The sequence below is a fragment of the Passer domesticus genome, chromosome 15, assembly GCF_036417665.1.
Source record: "Passer domesticus isolate bPasDom1 chromosome 15, bPasDom1.hap1, whole genome shotgun sequence".
Lineage (NCBI taxonomy): Eukaryota > Metazoa > Chordata > Aves > Passeriformes > Passeridae > Passer > Passer domesticus.
Window position 1 is genome coordinate 16,873,922 of NC_087488.1, and position 17,268 is coordinate 16,891,189.

At 43.7% G+C, this 17,268-nt stretch overlaps 1 protein-coding gene across 3 annotated transcripts; it reads left to right on the forward strand.

Annotated features, from left to right (window-relative positions):
* The first annotated feature begins 277 nt into the window (after nt 1–277).
* Nucleotides 278–12,818, forward strand: IL4R (interleukin 4 receptor). Of its 3 annotated transcripts, none has more exons than XM_064389817.1 (10): nt 278–395; nt 3,329–3,442; nt 5,655–5,796; nt 6,663–6,814; nt 7,901–8,052; nt 8,602–8,758; nt 9,554–9,653; nt 10,247–10,316; nt 10,455–10,531; nt 10,633–12,818. In XM_064389817.1, exons 2-10 carry the CDS (start codon nt 3,373–3,375, stop codon nt 12,371–12,373), a joined length of 2,661 nt encoding a protein of 886 aa, XP_064245887.1. In that variant the 5' UTR covers nt 278–395; nt 3,329–3,372; the 3' UTR covers nt 12,374–12,818. The 3 variants fall into 3 exon arrangements, with proteins under 3 accessions (XP_064245887.1, XP_064245889.1, XP_064245888.1); XM_064389819.1 differs by having other exon boundaries at nt 10,500–10,531; XM_064389818.1 differs by lacking the exon at nt 278–395 and adding an exon at nt 710–849.
* Nucleotides 12,819–17,268: the final 4,450 nt, after the last annotated feature.

Consider the following 17,268-nt stretch of genomic DNA (forward strand, 5'->3'; position numbering starts at 1 on the left):
CCGCCCCGGCCGGCCCCGCCCCGGCCGGCCCCGCCCCGGCCGGCCCCGCCCCGGCCGGCCCCGCCCCGGCCGGCCCCGCCCCGGCCGGCCCCGCCCCGGCCGGCCCCGCCCCGGCCGGCCCCGCCCCGGCCGGCCCCGCCCCGGCCGGCCCCGCCCCGGCCGGCCCCGCCCCGGCCGGCCCGGCCCCGCCCCGGCCGGCCCCGCCCCGCCATGGCCCCGCCCCTTCCCCGGCCGGCCCCGCCCCGCCCTGGCCCCGCCCCGGCCCCGCCCCGGCCGGCCCCGCCCCGCCCCGCCCCGCGGCGCTCGGGCGGGTGCGGGCGCAGGGCCCGGGCCGGGCCCAGCCGCGTCCGGGGCCGGGAGCGCTCGGGGCCGGAGCGGGCGCCGGTAGACACAAGGTACGTCTGGCGGCCCCTTCGTCCTGGCGTCAGGACCGGCTCCTGCTCGTTGCGTGCGCTTGGCGTGCCCTTTGTGCGGTCTGCGTTTTTCTCCGTGCCGCTTCTGGCGAGGGCGGAAGGTCCGTGCTCCCTCCGGGGCTTGGCCGGGCGCGGATCCCTGGGCCCGTCCCGTGCGGTGGCTCCGGCTGGAACCCACGGCCAGAATCGCTTCTCTTTCCTGAAGCTGTTCGACGCGAGTGCTCCTTTTACAGTATTTTGCACAGAAGTTGTGATTCTCCGAAGTGTTCGTGCGGGGCGCGCCTGTCCCGGCCCGCGTTCCCGGCCGGAGCCGTTCCCGGCCGTGCCCCCCTGTGCCCGCGGGCCGGCGGAGCTCCGGAGCGGCTCGTGCTGAGCGCCGGAAAGGAGAGGTTTCTCGGCACAAGGCAGTACACTCCGCACGGGTTTTCTTTTCAAGGTTTGCTGAACCTTTTGCTCTGCTATGTACCGCTTGTCTCATTCTATTCAGCGTTTCTAGTCAGCGCTTTAAACTAGAGAGTAAGACGAGATGTGCATCAGTTTTAGAAAGAGGCAGTTTTAAACAGGGAAAGATGTTTTAGCTGTACAATTGCAGCAACGGTGCATTAAGCAGTCTTGTTTAATATGACCTCTTGGTTTGGGCAGAGTTACTCTTTGCACATAACAGTTTTGCAGATTATACCTGTTAATGAAATGTGACCCTAATTTCCACAGAAGACCAGACCAAAAATTAGTACCATTTTTCTTGATAGTAAATGAAATAATTCTAACCACATCCTATTTTTTTTCAGGAAACAAAAGGGTAAGTGATCAAAGCATGTAGCTTGTGCCAGTAACCATGTAGATCTGCTTCTAACCCTGACAGAGATTTCTTTCCTGGTTTTAGGGAAGTAACTTATGTCTTTGCAATTTACTTTCCTCAAGTATATCAGAGCTACTAGGTTTGCTGCAATTTTAATATTGTCTATATGTGTTACATACTTTTTTAAGATTGGTGTTTTATTGTCTGGTATAATGAAAAACTTAAGAGGTAACAGGCAGAAGAGCTGTGGATTTTTTAAAATTTTCTCCTTTTGCAGTTTCATTAAAGCACTGGCTTAACTCCACTTTCATCCACATGTGCAGATCCATTCTTCCACGAGAAGATGGTTTTGGTCTGGCATCTGCTCATTTGGACATGCTTACGTGATTCAGGATTCTTTGCCAAAGTTCCAAGAGTTTCTTGGAACTCCAGTCATGTGGCAGTATTACCTAACAGTGGAAAGCTGCAAATGCTTCCTCTCTTGAGAATTCCAGGAAAAAGGGAAATGAATTTTTTTTTTTTTATGCCAGAGCAGTTGGCTCTTTTTTTCTGAGCAGCAGCAAAGGTGCTTGTGTTCTTTTAAAAAAAATGTATTACTGTGCTTAGTAACATTTCATCTATTCTCAGAATATGAAAAAACTCAGCTCTTGAGTAATAGTTTTCTCAAGCTCTTATGAGAAATTTGTCTTTCAGGTTTGTTCTTTATTACTCGATGAGCAGTGACTGCCCCAGAGAAGGCCACAGAAGAGTCTCCATTCTGATCTTCTATTTTGACTAACAATGTCCTTATCCTTTAACTTTTAAGGTGGATATATTCAATCAGACAGACTCACCTTTGTCAGACACATATAATGTGGTTCTGCTGCATGGTTGGTTTGGGAAAGAGAGTATTGAACCACCATCCAAAAATACCTTCTAGTGGTCTTTTCTGCTTCAGAGTCTGACCAATCTTATACAGAACACCCAGTACCATTCACCTGCTGAAGAGGACTTCCCTTCCCTTCCCTTCCCTTCCCTTCCCTTCCCTTCCCTTCCCTTCCCTTCCCTTCCCTTCCCTTCCCTTCCCTTCCCTTCCCTTCCCTTCCCTTCCCTTCCCTTGAAATAAAAACTAGGATACTACCTGGGAGCCCTACAGGTATAAACAGAACAGCTGAAGCTTGCAGGCAGCAAGAACACTCTGTCCAGATATGAAAGTTAGAAAATTCCAAAAGCATGAGAGGAAGGGACCAAAGGGTTGTGTCTTAACAATGTGCTGCTGAACAAATTTTATCCCTCTTTATACTGAAAACAAAGCCAAAAGCATATTAGTTAGCATGACTTCACTTACACATTTACCAAAATTTTAAATGCCTGATATCCGTTTATAGTTATATGAAAGCTGGTAGCCTTATCTTAGGCATTAAGTAGCTATATTGGTAAAAAAATCTTGGGGGCACTTGCTATTTTTAAGTCTGAAATTAATTATTTCATCTGTTTTCAATTTACCTAGACAGTTTTGCTATGCTTAGGGACATAAAAGCTGCATTATTTTCCTTCTCCAAAGTTGTTCTGGTTATATCATAATTAGGTGTGTTTTACAACTTTTTAATAATTAATGTTTTAATGAATCTGTATTCTTTTGGAGCAATGCTCAGAGTTCTTTGCTAAAATTCTTTTCTTAAAGAGTTGATACTCAGATTTTCAAGGTACTGGTGACAGGACTTGAAGAAAACATTTTAGTCAATAGATTGGACACTTCATTCTTAAATTATTTTACTTATCAGAGTGGAATCATAAGGCTTTGGTGACGTCACTGGTTTTGGTCCAGTGCTTGCCCTTTATTACCCTTTACATACTAGCAGCCTTTCTTTTCTAGTAGCTAAAGAGAGCAGCTCCACTGCCAATGTCAGTCCCGTATCCTCTGTAATGGAAATTTTGCAGAAAACTCTTCTAGCTCATTTGTGTTCTCCTTATTCTTCTACATGTCTCATTCCATGAGCTAATTTTAGGGGCCAGAGGTGGGAAACAGGTACAGCAGGGAGTCTGAATTCTAACATCTAGCAGAATTGGTAGGGAGAGCTACACCTTTACCTTAACTGAGACAGGGATGTAAGCTTATTATGTTTTCTGTTGGCAGAATTGCAGCACAGTTTTTCCTACTGAACCTGACCATTGTCAATAATGGCAAGGCTCCCAAGTGCTGCACCCTGTACTCTGTGGATCCTTTTCTTTTCGTATACAACAAATGAAGGTATGTTTGTCAATATTTTAAATTATTATAGTGAAGTTTTTCTTGATAGCCTTTTTCTATGACCACTAGGTAACACTGTTACCACTAATTAACTACTATAAAATTTGTAACTTCAAATGTCAGAAGTATCCCTGTACTAGAAAAAAACATAGATTTTTTTTTTTTAATCTTTATATTGACCTTTTCTATGTGAACAAGAAAAACTAGAAACTTGCAGAAAGGAGAAACAGGTTTGGAAAGCCATCGCCTTCTTCCTCAGCATCTGATCTGCACTGGACCGCTCACTGTGAGCCAGGTCTCTGTAGCCCAGGCAACTCTGCAGGAAGCTCCAGTGTCCCCTGGCTGCTGTGGTTTGCCCGTGGGGCTGCAGGGGAGCCGCTCACAGAGCTGCTGCCAGCAGAGCTGCTGCCAGTTTGTGCTCTCCTCTGCTGCCAGTTTGTGCTGTCCACTGGTGCCAGTGTGTGCTCTCCTCTGCTGCCAGTTTGTGCTCTCCTCTGCTGCCAGTTTGTGCTGTCCACTGGTGCCAGTGTGTGCTCTCCTCTGCTGCCAGTTTGTGCTCTCCTCTGCTGCCAGTTTGTGCTGTCCACTGGTGCCAGTGTGTGCTCTCCTCTGCTGCCAGTTTGTGCTCTCCTCTGCTGCCAGTTTGTGCTGTCCACTGGTGCCAGTGTGTGCTCTCCTCTGCTGCCAGTTTGTGCTCTCCTGTACTGTATCAGAGTATGCAGAAGTTGGATCATGGTAAATAACACAAGTGGACTACAGAAAAGTAGACATGTAGGGAAGTACCAAATGAAATTTGGTACTTTCAGCAAAAAAGGCATGTGAGGAATAATCTGAAATTTAGATACCTGTGGGAAGGAATAAGCATGTGAAGCAGAGGTGGCTGAAGGACGAAAGACCTTGCAGGATGTGAATAGCTGACAACTGAGTCTTGAATTTGCAATGTAAATGACCAGCATGGAGGGTTGGTAATGTACCGGGCCATGTACACAAAATTTGGTCTTGTATAATTGCCACAGAAAACCTTCTAGCAGAATCCCTTTGGAAATTCTCAGATAATTAATAGGATTTTAAAAAACAGGTATTTTATTTTTTTTACAGGAGATTGACATGTAAAGCAGAAAAGTATTTATGTTTGTTCAGGTTGTGCAAGAAAAGGGAGATACTGTTGTTATTATTTACCTGTGAAAGAGAAGTCAAACATCAGAAAAGGCAAATAATTGTCTTTGATGATAAAAGTATTATTTATTTCTAGCTATTTTCTTATAATCACATTCCAGGGTCCAGTATCAATATTGGGTTGGCACACGGTTAGTCCAAATAACAACATGGCCTTACTGTCACCTGGCTTCTCCTCTTCTGTTCTGTATATCACTCTTGTGGAGCACATTGAAATAAAGGAAAGTGAGGCTGGAAGGGATACTGAGGATTGTGGATTCTATTTCCACTTCCAGTGCTAACAAAGATATTTTGACCACTATATTCTCTTTTTTGGTTAAAACCTCCAGTGAAAATAGTTATAAACTTGAACACTGGAGTGCAGAGACTCTGGGCTTTCATGTACCTCCTCAGTGCCTGGCTCAGTGTGACTTCATCTCTCCTCAGTCTTGAATGCTCTCATAACAATGATGAGTAGAAGACAGAGCAGGAAGTACTGAGTGGAATGAAGTAAAAGTATATATTGGAAGAAAAACTGTGGCAGGAAGATCTGTTAGTCTCTGGGGAGCTGCTCTGGGAGCATGCTCTCCCATGCATTTGGGAAGCTTAGAACCTTTTACCTTAGTTGTAGGTAAAACACGAGTCATGACTGTAAGCAGTGATCCTGGTCTGACTCTATTAATTATCTGCATTTTGGGTTTTGAACCTTTTGTATTTAATGCTGTTTTGTAATTTAAAGCTGATGTGTTTTAAATAGAGCTATTGCAATTGGATTTTCTTTCTTGGAAGTCTGTGTTGGCTGAAATGTGCCTTTCTATCTCAATATTACTACTGCAGACTCTTCCTGTCCAAGACCATAGACATTGTCTCCAGAAAGGTGGAGACAGTCTCAGTGTCTGTTACTCTTTCCATTTACTCAGACACAAAAAATAAAAATGTTTTCACTTAATTTGTAGCGGTGTGGCAGCTCTGTTTAGATGGAAAAGTTAGTATTTCTGCTTAGTCCAATATAGTCTTCTGATTCTCTTGCTTCTCATTGTATGCTGCTTTCCCCTAGTTTTGACTGCAGGACACATACATGAATTTGCATGCTTCACTGACTATGACAAAGAGCTGGTTTGTCACTGGAAGGTGCCTGCACAAACCAATTGCTCCAAAGAATTCGTGCTCTACTACAGCAAGGAGACTTCTTCTGTGTCGTAAGTATTTAATAAGATGTTACACTGCCATTGTTAGAGTTTCATGTATCCTATAGCCACTATTTGCTTTAATTTCCTCCCTCTACTGTGGGTGTCTGGGAAAAAATTTACTTCAGTAATTTTTTTTAAAGTAAAATTGATTATTTCCTTTTAAGTAAAACAGGTTTCTGCAATTAACAGCACCCTCAGTTCAGTGGTCTACTCTTCCATAGAACTTTCTGCTCTCTTAGGACAGAGGAGGGATCAAGTCCTACTGGTAGGAGTGGTAGGGCTCTTAGAAGTTTACAAAACCTTAACTTCATGCAAAAAGTTAGCTTCTTCATGAGAAATCTTTCTTTATTCACTGGTCTGTAGCCTATGTGAAAGATGCTTTCCACTGAAGGCCAGGTGATTGTCTCTGCATATAGTGTAGCTCCTTGTTCAGGCACAGACTGCTGCCCCTGTTCTGAGCAGGGCCAGGCATCATCTCTTACAGGAAGATGCATCTGGGTTCTCCTGTCCCTTGCTGCATGATTTCAGCACACCAACATTCAAATAACCTTGCTATAGATAGAGTGCAATAAACCTGTTCCTATACTAACAAGCTGTTAGTATATTCCTTTAGAAGCTGAAGTGTGACAAAGGGTATTTGGGATCAATCCTGGGCCTTTCTGTCAAGTTTTTAATTTGTGTGATACAGATATCCAGGGGGTAGCTAGGGAGGGTGGGTTGTTTGGGGATCTCAGTTTTGTTTTGGAAACATTTCTGGGAACTGACTTGTCTCAGTTCTGATTAGTTATACATGTTGGGAAACTTGATTTCACCTTTTCAAGGAATAGTGTGTCACATTCTCTTAAATATTACATAGTTTTGTGCCTGTTTTTCAGAGACAAGTGTGTTCCTGAGAATGAAAAAGACAGTTTAAGGTGCACTTGTACAATATATCCGGAATATTTTGTATTAGGCCTCACATATATTCTAGCCCTGCAATTCAATGGCACTGATTCATGGAATTACAGTGTTACACCAGCCCTTGTTGGTAAGAACTTGTTTACTTTGTCGCTGGCGCATCTGGCTCAAGGCTTTCTAATCCTAGCTGACTTCTCATTCATGTCCCCAGAACATGCTTTGTTTCTTGTCAATTTCTTGACAAGAATTTGCTTGTCAGAGGTGCAAAATGTCATGGTAGCTTAAGTGCAAAATCCATTTGTTTTAGAAACCTGATTCTGCATTGGATTCTTAAGGAATTAATATAAGTAATGGGGAAGGCAGAGAGTGATTGTACCTCCAGCTGTACCCTTTCAGCTGCAAGCCAAAAGGAGTTTGGGGACTTAAATTATCTTTAGTGCCTTTTACTTGTGGCTTACAAGAGGAACAGGAATCATGCTACTTTCAGTTTCTAGAAAGAAACTAGGTTATCCCTACTGAAATTCTTCCCATTCCTGTCTCTGTCATACTCTGATTTTTCACGCTAGTTGAATCATGCCAAATGAGCAGGAGATTTTTACAGTAATTGCTGTTGGATTTTAACAGCTGGTGATAAAAATGTTTAAGAGACTGCTCCTAAACAGGACAGAGTGTAGACACAATTCATGTCTGCGCCTAGACCCCCAGTTTTGTCAGAACAGTGTGCTTGTTGGTAACGCCTGTCACCTTAAACACTCAGAGAAACCATTTTCATACCTTAGGCAAGGCAAGGAGCTGGTTCTCTTGAGAATACTTGATTGGTGCTGGTGCTTATCTGCCAAATAAGCAGAAGTCCACATTGATTTTCAAGAGACAGGAAGCCAGGACAGCTTGGTGATGATGTTGAAGTTCTGTGCCCACCCGACCTCACAGCTGCTACTGTCAGGGCACAGGTTGTTCCTGTTTGTCCAGGCTGAAAGCTGCATCCAGTGCACCAAAAGGCTGTGCTTGCAATTGGTTCAGCCAGCTTGAGGAATCAGTGCTTAATAAATACCCTCAAGCTGCTCAGGTTCGGCCTCTCTATTCTTGTGCTGCAGCATAGTGAAAAGGGTATGAGCATTGACTGCAATGATATTCTGGTCTCTGGTGAATGCTTCTCTCTCTGCTTCTATCTATCAGTGCTCTCCCATTACCCTGTTCTGTGTTTTTTAACATACAGTTAAGCCAAGAGCCCCCAAAAATCTTGCCATTGAGAAAGCTGAAAATGGTAATTTCAATCTGAGTTGGGAGGAGAGCTACTCTCATCCATCATTTCTCTCTGGACCAGTCATCTATGAGGTGAAATACTGGAGGAAGCAGCACCCGACAGAGGTAAGAGACACCCAGTCTCTTCATTTTCTGTCTCCAGAGTTAAGGTTTAAAAAGTCCTCTACGAAGTCACTTCATTAATAATATAAGGGCCAGCCAGAGCACAGTGATCCTGATTACACACTTGCCACAGTTCACTTTGCCCCCAGAATGGTTCAGCTGGGTGTCAGAGAATTGAGACTCTTCTGACTGCCACCCCAAAATGGTCTTCTGCTTGCAGTAGACAGGGCAGAGATTGAAAATAAATGCTTCTGTTCCCTGAACTTCATTTTCTCCTTAGACATCAGGAAGCTGGAGGCTGATGGCTCTGTGGGGCAGATGAGTTATGAATAATCCAGCATTACTGGGCTGGGCTGCTTCTGGTAGCAGAAGAATATGCATGGTGACAGGTAACAAATGCCACCTGCTGATGACATGAACTGCAGTATCATAAACCGTCATTCATTTGTTCATTTGTGAAAGGTCACTGAAACACATATTAATATGTAGTTGCTGTCTCTAACCCTTCACCCTATAAAGAAAACAAAGTGAACTTTCTCACTTTCTTTTCAGGTTTCTGTAAAAGCAATTAACTACCAGGCAAAAAGCTTTGAGATTACTGCAAGCTCCTTGAAGAGAGGCTATGATTATGTTGCAAGTCTCAGGTGTAACTACGTGTACTACCCAGCCTACTGGAGTGAATGGAGTGAAGAAGTTGAATTTCGCTATGGTAATAGTGTCAGAAATAACAGATTGGTAAAAGGATGGTATACAGTCTTACATACTCTGCTGCTCTCTTGGACGAGAGTTATGGACTCATCATCTTCATCATTTTGATTGTAATGTGAATACATCTGTAAAGGCTTCCAAAGACACTAAACATAGATAGGCAACTCCTTGGGAAACTAAGGAAGAGAAGACCAAGGGAGGTTGGATTGCTTAGCCTTGTGAAAACCAGGCTGAAAGGAATCTGTATATTATTCTCTATAAATATTTCATGAAGTAGAAGAGATATTTGAACTAAACAACAACATTGATGTGAGAGCAAGTGAGTATAAATTTTACATATATATATATATATATACACACGTATATATGTGTGTGTATATGTATGTGTATATATATATACTGCAAATAAAGCAGTATTTTAATAGAGGTAGGAGGGTTTATAAAAACCCCCGAAGAGCAACAGAAAGAACAAGAAACATAGCTGCACTATAGTGACAATGATAATGCCATTTTAGGCTCTGTGTGATAGCCCTTGTCCTTGAGGGCTGACACGCTGGCTCTCCTAGCTCCTGCCACACCCAGCAGCTGAGCACAGACCTGTGCCAGGTCTCTGACACACCACACACACCATTGCTGCTGGCAGCTGTGGGGGTCTGTTGTTAACATGCTGGAAGCTTTATTTTACATCCTCTAAAAGAGAATTTTTTTGAGTTGCAGAAGAGCAGCAAATAATTTGTTATTGTCAGTGCTTGCATGTAGATGCACATTCACATGTAGACATTTGCTTATTTAACAGATTACCAGGTGAAGGCTGAAGACATTTTGCAGATGGCTGTGCCCACATCCTGCATACTGATCATGGCAGGATCTATAATTTGTTACTTCTGTTTCACCAAGTAGGTATCCTGGTTGTTACACAGTTTATAGAGTAACAGTTTATACGGATATCAGTATTGCTACTGGTTAGACAAATGTCTGGTAGCACAGAAATGTACTGTTTTGGGTTTTCTCAGCACCTTTATCTAGCTGTCTGTGAGCAGAGATTTTATAAACACAAGTCAGTTTTATAAACTGTCATTTTCTGAATAGTCTTATTAATCTTACTAGAATAGGCTTATTATAGTAGGGGTTGTCAGTTTTGGACCTTGGTCTTTGCTGGAGTTCAAGTAATGATTGCTAAATACCTTTATTTGTTTCAAAAAAATTTAAATGGTAATATGAAATTTTCAAATGGTTATGAGATCCTATTTCACACATCCTTTTAAACATGATTAGAAGTACAGGTGACTATTGTTGTGCAGGGCAGTCACATACCAAACATACAAACATCTTTGCATTGGTTTAATGAAAATCAGGAGATGTCCAAAATGAACACTTTCCGTTGCTGCAATGCAAATGCCTAAGAGGGAAAGGAGAACAGAAGAGAGAAATGTACACTCATTAAGCCCAAGTGCAGTCAAAACAAGTTATTTTCATTCTTCCCTTGCAGAGTGAAGAAAGAGTGGTGGGATCAAATCCCAAATCCAGCAAAGAGCCAAACGGTTGTAAAAAATGTCAAGGTAATTTAAATGTTTTGCAAAAAAATAGCTTTTCCTGATCATCAGAAGTAGAATATGTAGTAAATTCTATTGTCTGTCTAGTGTAAAGGATAGCAAATACAGCTTATATGTCTCCTAAATCCCATTTGTATCTATTAGTTTTCAGTTTTGTACTATTTTGATGAAATTAAGTTCCCGTTCCAGGACTTAAAGCAGAGTCACATGGAACAACAAATGTAAGTAAGATTTTTTTTAAAAATCCCTCTGCTTTACCGCATAAAATTGTTTCCTGTACCATAAACATTAACTGTCCTTTCCTCTTGACTTCCAAAAACAGAAGTTGCAAGAACTGTCTGGCTCGAAGTTTGTCAAGCCAAAACTTCAAGGGAAAAGATAACATCAGAAATGTTGAGAAATCTTGCAGTTGCCACAGCAAGTCTGAAGAGTGGTTGCCAAAAAGCAGCAGTGCAGTTTTAACCCCTGATACGATACCGGTTGAAGAGTGTATAGAAATCTGTGTCTGTTTAACAGACAGTGAAACTGAGAGCCAAGAAGAAACTGGCAACCAGATCACCATGTTTGAGCCTTGTGAGAGCAGCATTGGTGCTTTCAGAGAGCACCCTGAACACAATGAGTTACTAGCTAACATGTTTGATGCACTCCTGGCAAATGAAAATAACATGCAAGACAATAAAGGCCCAAACATCCCCACAACTGAGAGGAAAACCTTAGAGAGCATTGGGTCAGAAAATCCATCACAACAAAATCCAAAAGAAAGTACAGCCCAGAGTCCACAACCATGTGGTATTTCTCATACAGCTCCCCTTTTCACCAAAGCCTCTCAAGATGACTACAATTGTAGTACAGCCAGCAAAGAGTCAGAACTATCAGAAGAATCCTTTGAATCTGGCTATCGGAGCTCCAGCATAAATTCTGCTTCTCTGGATGCAAGAGATCTTCACCAAATGGTTCATCAAAGCCATTTTCTGTGTTGTTCTGAAAGTGAGCTTGACTCTTTTGTCCAGACCCAGGAGTCTACGAATAAATCATTGTTTGGAACCAAAACAGACAGAATAAACAGCTCTGCAGACAAGAGTTTTGATACCCTTGTGCCTGCATCCATGGGGTTGTGTGGTTCTGCCTACAAGAGCTGTGACACCCTTTTGTCTCCATCCCTGCAACCCTGTGGCTCTGCCTACAGGAGCTTTAATATGCTTGTGTCTGAATGCAAGGAACCAAGCAGCTCTGCATACAAGAGCTTCAGTGCCCTCATGTCTCAGTCAATGGCTAACTGTAGCCTGACTCTGGGCTTTGAAAGTGTGCCTTCCTCATCGCCTTTGAGACAATTGTCAGAGATGCCCAAATGCAGCTGCAGAGATCAAAGTGCTCAGCCTGGTAGCAATCAGATGTGTTATAACAGCTACAGATCTCCCAGCACGGAGCTTGATTTTCCAAACACTTGTTCAGAACATACTGATTTTCCATCTTTCTCCTCACATGCAAATGAAGATGCTTCAGCTTTTCTTTCAGAGAAAGAAATGCATAAGCAAGTAATATATCAAAATGTTCAAAGGAAAGCCAATATAGTTTCTTGCTCCATTGCACCTCAGCCATCCGGCTATCAGCCTTTTGGTAGTGCAGGTAAATGTAATGGTATGTACTGGGACAGTGACAATGAGGTTATGTCTACATCACTATATGAATCCTTCATTAATCTGTGCAACAACCTGAGTGAAGCACCTCCAGATACTGCAACCTATGAATCTGACCCAAGGATAAAGGACGGTGTGTGTTTGACTGTTCAGGGTTCTGACTGCCCCATTGTCCCAGGTTTAGCATCTAGTGAGAATGACACACAGACTAGTGATGGCAGTCCTTGGATCAACAGCACTAATGAACTGTATGGTGATAGCAATGATGAAAATACCAGCAGAGATGAACAGCTGTTGCATTTGTTAGAGATGAAATGTCAGGATTTAAACAGCAGAGAAAGAGCTACAAAGGCAACAAAATGGAAAAGCTTTAACCCTACTCATAAAGTAATGCAAGAGGGTGGTGATAACAAACTAAAATACTGACTTCCACTGCCACTCACACAACCACTTGAGGGAACTTGGAGATGCAGGGGGAAGTGAAGAGGTGCTGAAGCATGCACAGACGGGGGTGGGGGGTGGCTCAGCAGTCAGTTTACCAGCATCACTGAACAGTATTGAGCTAAACTTAGACAGAAAACTGCAGAGCCTCTGGAGCTCCATAGCTCAGACAAGGTGCTACCTTGTAATTTTGTGAGTATCTCCTATCCTTCTGACTCTCATACCATTCACAGAGAGGACTCCAGACTGGCACTTGCAGTTTAAAAAAAGACCAGTAGAACTATTAAAGGAAAACAGCAGGAAAAATGAGAAAAAAATGAAACTTTTGTGTGAACCCTTGCCCAAGAAGACAACTGCTATATGGAGGTAGCCTAGCTACATTTGCCAGAACTGAACTAGTCTTTGGAAATAAACTGTATGGCAAGTTGAATTGTTGCTTGTTATTTCAATCTTTACTGAAGTGAGGACTACCATAGGTCACCCATGATTCTTTGGGTTGTAGCACTTATGCCTGCCTGGGACTGGCAGCTGGGCCATGATGCCGACCCCAGGGCACAGTTGGGTTTGGCACCCAGCAGTCGCAGCCGCAGCTCTACAGGGACAAAGTCAGAGCTGGTGTCTGCAGCTGTGAGAAATCTCTAAAATGGAGCAGCAGCTGCAGGAAGCAGGAGTTCTTAGTGGTTATTGTGGTTATTGCCCTGGCTGTGTGTTGCTTGGGAAGCACACAAAGGTTACATGGAATGTGCTGACATACCTGAAAGTGGGATATGGGTGCAGGTCCAAAGGGAAGGTGTTTGATTTGTGACACAGCTTCCATATTACTTCCTTTGGAGTGGGGGATGTTGCCTTGTGTGCTTAGCCCTGGTATGGGGTGTATGTTTCTACACCTGCACAATCAAGATCTGAGGTAAAGATTACCATCATTTGCACTTACACAGTGCTATTATTGGTGATTAGTTTCTTACCTTGTAGAAACAAGCAGTTACTTCAGCAGCTGTAAAAGGAATCAGGGATTTCTAAGTAGTGTTTCTTCCCAGGAAGATTATCCAGTGTGTGGTCCGACACCCTACTTTAGTGAAACACTTTTTTTAGCTTCTTGTTCTTGTCCAATCAGAATGGGAATTAGCCCACACTTTAAAGGCAGTATGTACTTCTTGTTGGATAATTACTCAAGAAGTTTTACTGACAAGTTCTCTACAGCATATATTTCAGTATGGTAAATTCCACCCTAGTATGTTGGCAACAGCATAAAACAAATAAGAACCATTAAGTAATGGAGTTTTTCTATTGAAATGTGTATATTTAGTCTCATTTAGAAAACTCTATTTGTATTACTATTCATAAGATAGGAAACCATAATGCTAAGCACAGCAACTGATACTGCAAATCTCTCTCCAAAGCTGGTAAAATAGTAGAGGTGTCTGTGTAGGGACACCAGTGGTGCTTTCTTTCCCTTCTACACCTGCGCTCTCTTTTGTGTTGTTTGTGAGAAGAAAGATTTTGCATCCATGAAGGCTTGTGCTTGGCTGGAGAGGTCTGCTTAGGCCAACTTTGCTGCAGCACTTGCTTCTCTGCTGAGCCCCAGCTCTGTTCTGCCTTTCCCTGGCTTTTTTGTTCAACATAGCACTTCAGTCTGCACATTTCCATATGATGGTTTTCTGTGTGGGGTTATTCTTCCCTTTCTCTCCCTTCAATATTTCTCTGGTGAAATGGAACCTAACTCTCAGAGAAGGGGGATCCCTGTTCCTATGTCTTTGTATAACCCAGAACTGGAGACAGACAGTGGGGTTGAGGAGGCAGCTGTCTGGCTCACCCTCTCCCTGCAACAGGCATGGTGCCTGGCTGTAGTGTGAGCTGAGTTCCCTGTTCCGTCCTCTAACCCTGCCACTTTTGCCATCCATAGCTATTGCCAGGCTGTGAAACCCAGATGGGTTTCAAGTGACAGATTTCTAGCGCAAGCTGGTGATCTGCCCCTTGGGTGGTGAGTGAGAGTTGTGACTTTGAGCTGGCAGTGAGGGGTCTGAACTGAGGTCACCACTTGGGGACTAGCCTGTGCCTGCATGCTTATACAGAGAGAGGCAGCTCACCCTCCCAAGAGAGGAGCTTTGGTACCCTCCAGGTATGTCCTATTTGTGAATGGAGGGCTCCTGCCAGGACAGAGAATTACTGATCATGGTAAGCATATATTCATTGGTTTTCAGTTTGTTTTGAAAGACTTCTGTGCAAGTGAAGGCTTGTGCCAAGTTTTAGCCTAGTTGTAGTGCCATTTATTACTTGCTCACAATCACTCCACCTCCACATCTTTCTCACCTATCTACCAAATACTAGCAACCTGACTCACCATGAGTGAAATAGGTTCCTGAGGAAAAAAAAGCTGGTGTACTCACAGTTCAGGAAAAACTAGTTCAGATACATTCCTTTTCCGTTACAGAAATGCCACAGGCTTGGCTTCTTTTCATTTCTCTTCTGAACAGAGTTGGCTCCTTGGAAATATGCACCTGTTAGGATCAGCTGTTGGCAAATTCCCATCAGTCATGAGGTTTATCATTGCCCAGAAAAAGCTAACAATAACCACATGACAAGGGTGATCCTAGTATAGAGCAAGACCTTGAGGATGTGGCGTCAGGTTCTTGGGGGTAGGGACAAGTTAATTTAGGGTGAAGGAGGGGTCAGCTTTTTAAATAGCTTGACTCTGCCTCTTGCTTTGTGACCCTACATTGTTGAGGCAGGGTCCAGGGATGTCCAAGTCTTCACCCACCATGAGGTACAAACTTTATATAAGAAAACCAGTTATTTTAAGTGTTGCAATGATAGGGCCAAAGGAACAAAGGGTTAGAGAACTAAATGAGAGGGTTGCAACTCCCAAAACCCTGCTCCCTAAGGTTTACCTCTGACCATTCAATTATGTGACAAAACTCCTTAATGAAGAGAGGCTGAGAGAACAGGTTTTTTTTTCTCCTAAAAAACAAACTGTTGCCAGGTCTTCTCTGTCAAAAACCTTTTAGGGATCATGATTCATGCAGTTTGTGTTCTAGCCCTCACAGACGTGCTTCCAAAATGTGTTATTTTGTATGCAGTTGCTTTTACAAATAAATAGGTAATTTTTATTAATTGTTGGGAGAACTATGCCTGGGCATTGCCCTGGCATGTGTGTCCATGCATGCATACAAACACACAGATCATTTCTCACCTGTGCAGATTGCTGAATACAAGGTTTGCCCCAGGCTCCCACATGATGATGTGTCTTGATCTCATATTACCCAGAATTTTCATTTCTTCAGCATACTTCTGTGACTGAGACCTTGCAGTCATGGCCACAGCCCTCAAGGCCCTCCTACTATGCCAAAGTCACAAGGTCAGAAGGTAAAAAAAGCAGGGAGACCAGTGAACTGGTTTGGTTTTCAACTGCAGGACTGTTGTCTTTCTAAGCAGATTGCTCCAAAGCAAAGGAAAAACAAAGTCAAAGGAGGAAGAGAGCACTTTCTCTTCCAATGTTAAAGCCTAATGAATTGCCATACGTTGGCCTGTTTTCCCAGAGTGCCTAATAACAGCTATCAGCAGAACAGCTGGATTTCTAAATCCTGAGTGTTTTCATTCCTTGCAGCAAGCTTGTTGAGAGGAACTTTACATCTTTGCAGTACTCTGGCCAAAGGCACTTTGCTCTATTTGTCCTTTTTGCTGTCCTGCTACCAATCTGCCCCTCCTGTGGTTTTCTATAACACTGGAATGTCCATGCTGTCCCTTCAGTAAGACTGAAAGATGAAAGAGAAGAAAAACTGGCAACAGCCCTAGCTGAACAGAATGGGGAACTGGCTGCTGTGGCATGTTTAGCTGCATGAGGGGAGGAGCAGCCGTTTTGGTCTTTTTTTGCTCTTAGCCAGAATGCTGTCTATAAAACTGACCATCTTTGCATGAGACCTAAGATTCTACATTCTGAATGCAGTGAGGCAATTGTCATGGCAAGAGCTGTTACAGTACAGCCTGTGAGTCACAATCTGTCTTTGGTACAGGGATTACTGAGCTAGACCTGCCCCAGTCCAAGGAGCATGGCAGGCGTCCTAAGGAGCTCCTGTCCCAGTTTAGTGGTGGATCAGCCATTTCCTTCATCCTGTCTCTACCCAATGGTAAAGAGCAGGGCATTCATAATAGTGTGTATTTGTGCTCTGATTGAGGGCTACAAAGTTGGTGACTAATACGTAGCACTGGGATTTTCCAGCTACTGTTTCCCCAGCTCTTAGAAATGGGGAAATTCACTATAAGCTGAAGGGTTTGAGGTTGACTGCTTCTCCCCAGCTCAGCTACTGCTGGTTTCACTTGCAATGAGCCACCCACACAACAAGAATTATAATGAGGTGAGAAAGCACTGGACGGTGTTATGGGGGTAGAATTTCCATGCCTGGGTCAGCCTTATAACCAATCCCCAGTTCTTGTTTTGATGCCCTAGGGAGTTTCTGTGAGAACCAGATGTGCATTGGCCATGGCTGGCCATGGAGCCAGTGCCTGTGGTAAACAGCCAGCTGAGGTCTGGAGGAGCTGGCTTGTACTGTGCTGCAAATGCTGACCAGTGCACATGTCTGGCAGGCCCTGGGCTTGAAGTTTATGCAGGGCAGTTCACTGTTGGGTGGTCTTCCCTCTCCACTACCTGGCTGAGATGCTTCAGAAACACATAGAATGCTCCTCCACAACATTACGGAGGGGAATGAAGCCATGAAATGCCTTGTTTCTTCTACTACAGCAGGAATTAGGATATACAGTTTGGCCTGTGCTATTTCACAGCCTCATTCTGAGCTGTGCTGTGCCCCTGCAACAGACACTCTTGTTCAGAAGTATTAGGAAGTCTTCCCACTTCTGGTCAAGCTGTCTTTGCTGTTCTTACAACT

Coding starts and splice junctions, on each gene's coding strand:
- IL4R (XM_064389817.1), top strand. CDS start 3,373: ATGGCAAGGCTCCCAAGTGCTGCACCCTGTACTCTGTGGATCCTTTTC. Junction 8,053..8,601: donor GGAAGCAGCACCCGACAGAG/GTAAGAGACACC, acceptor CTTTCTTTTCAG/GTTTCTGTAAAAGCAATTAA. Junction 10,317..10,454: donor CGGTTGTAAAAAATGTCAAG/GTAATTTAAATG, acceptor TGTATCTATTAG/TTTTCAGTTTTGTACTATTT.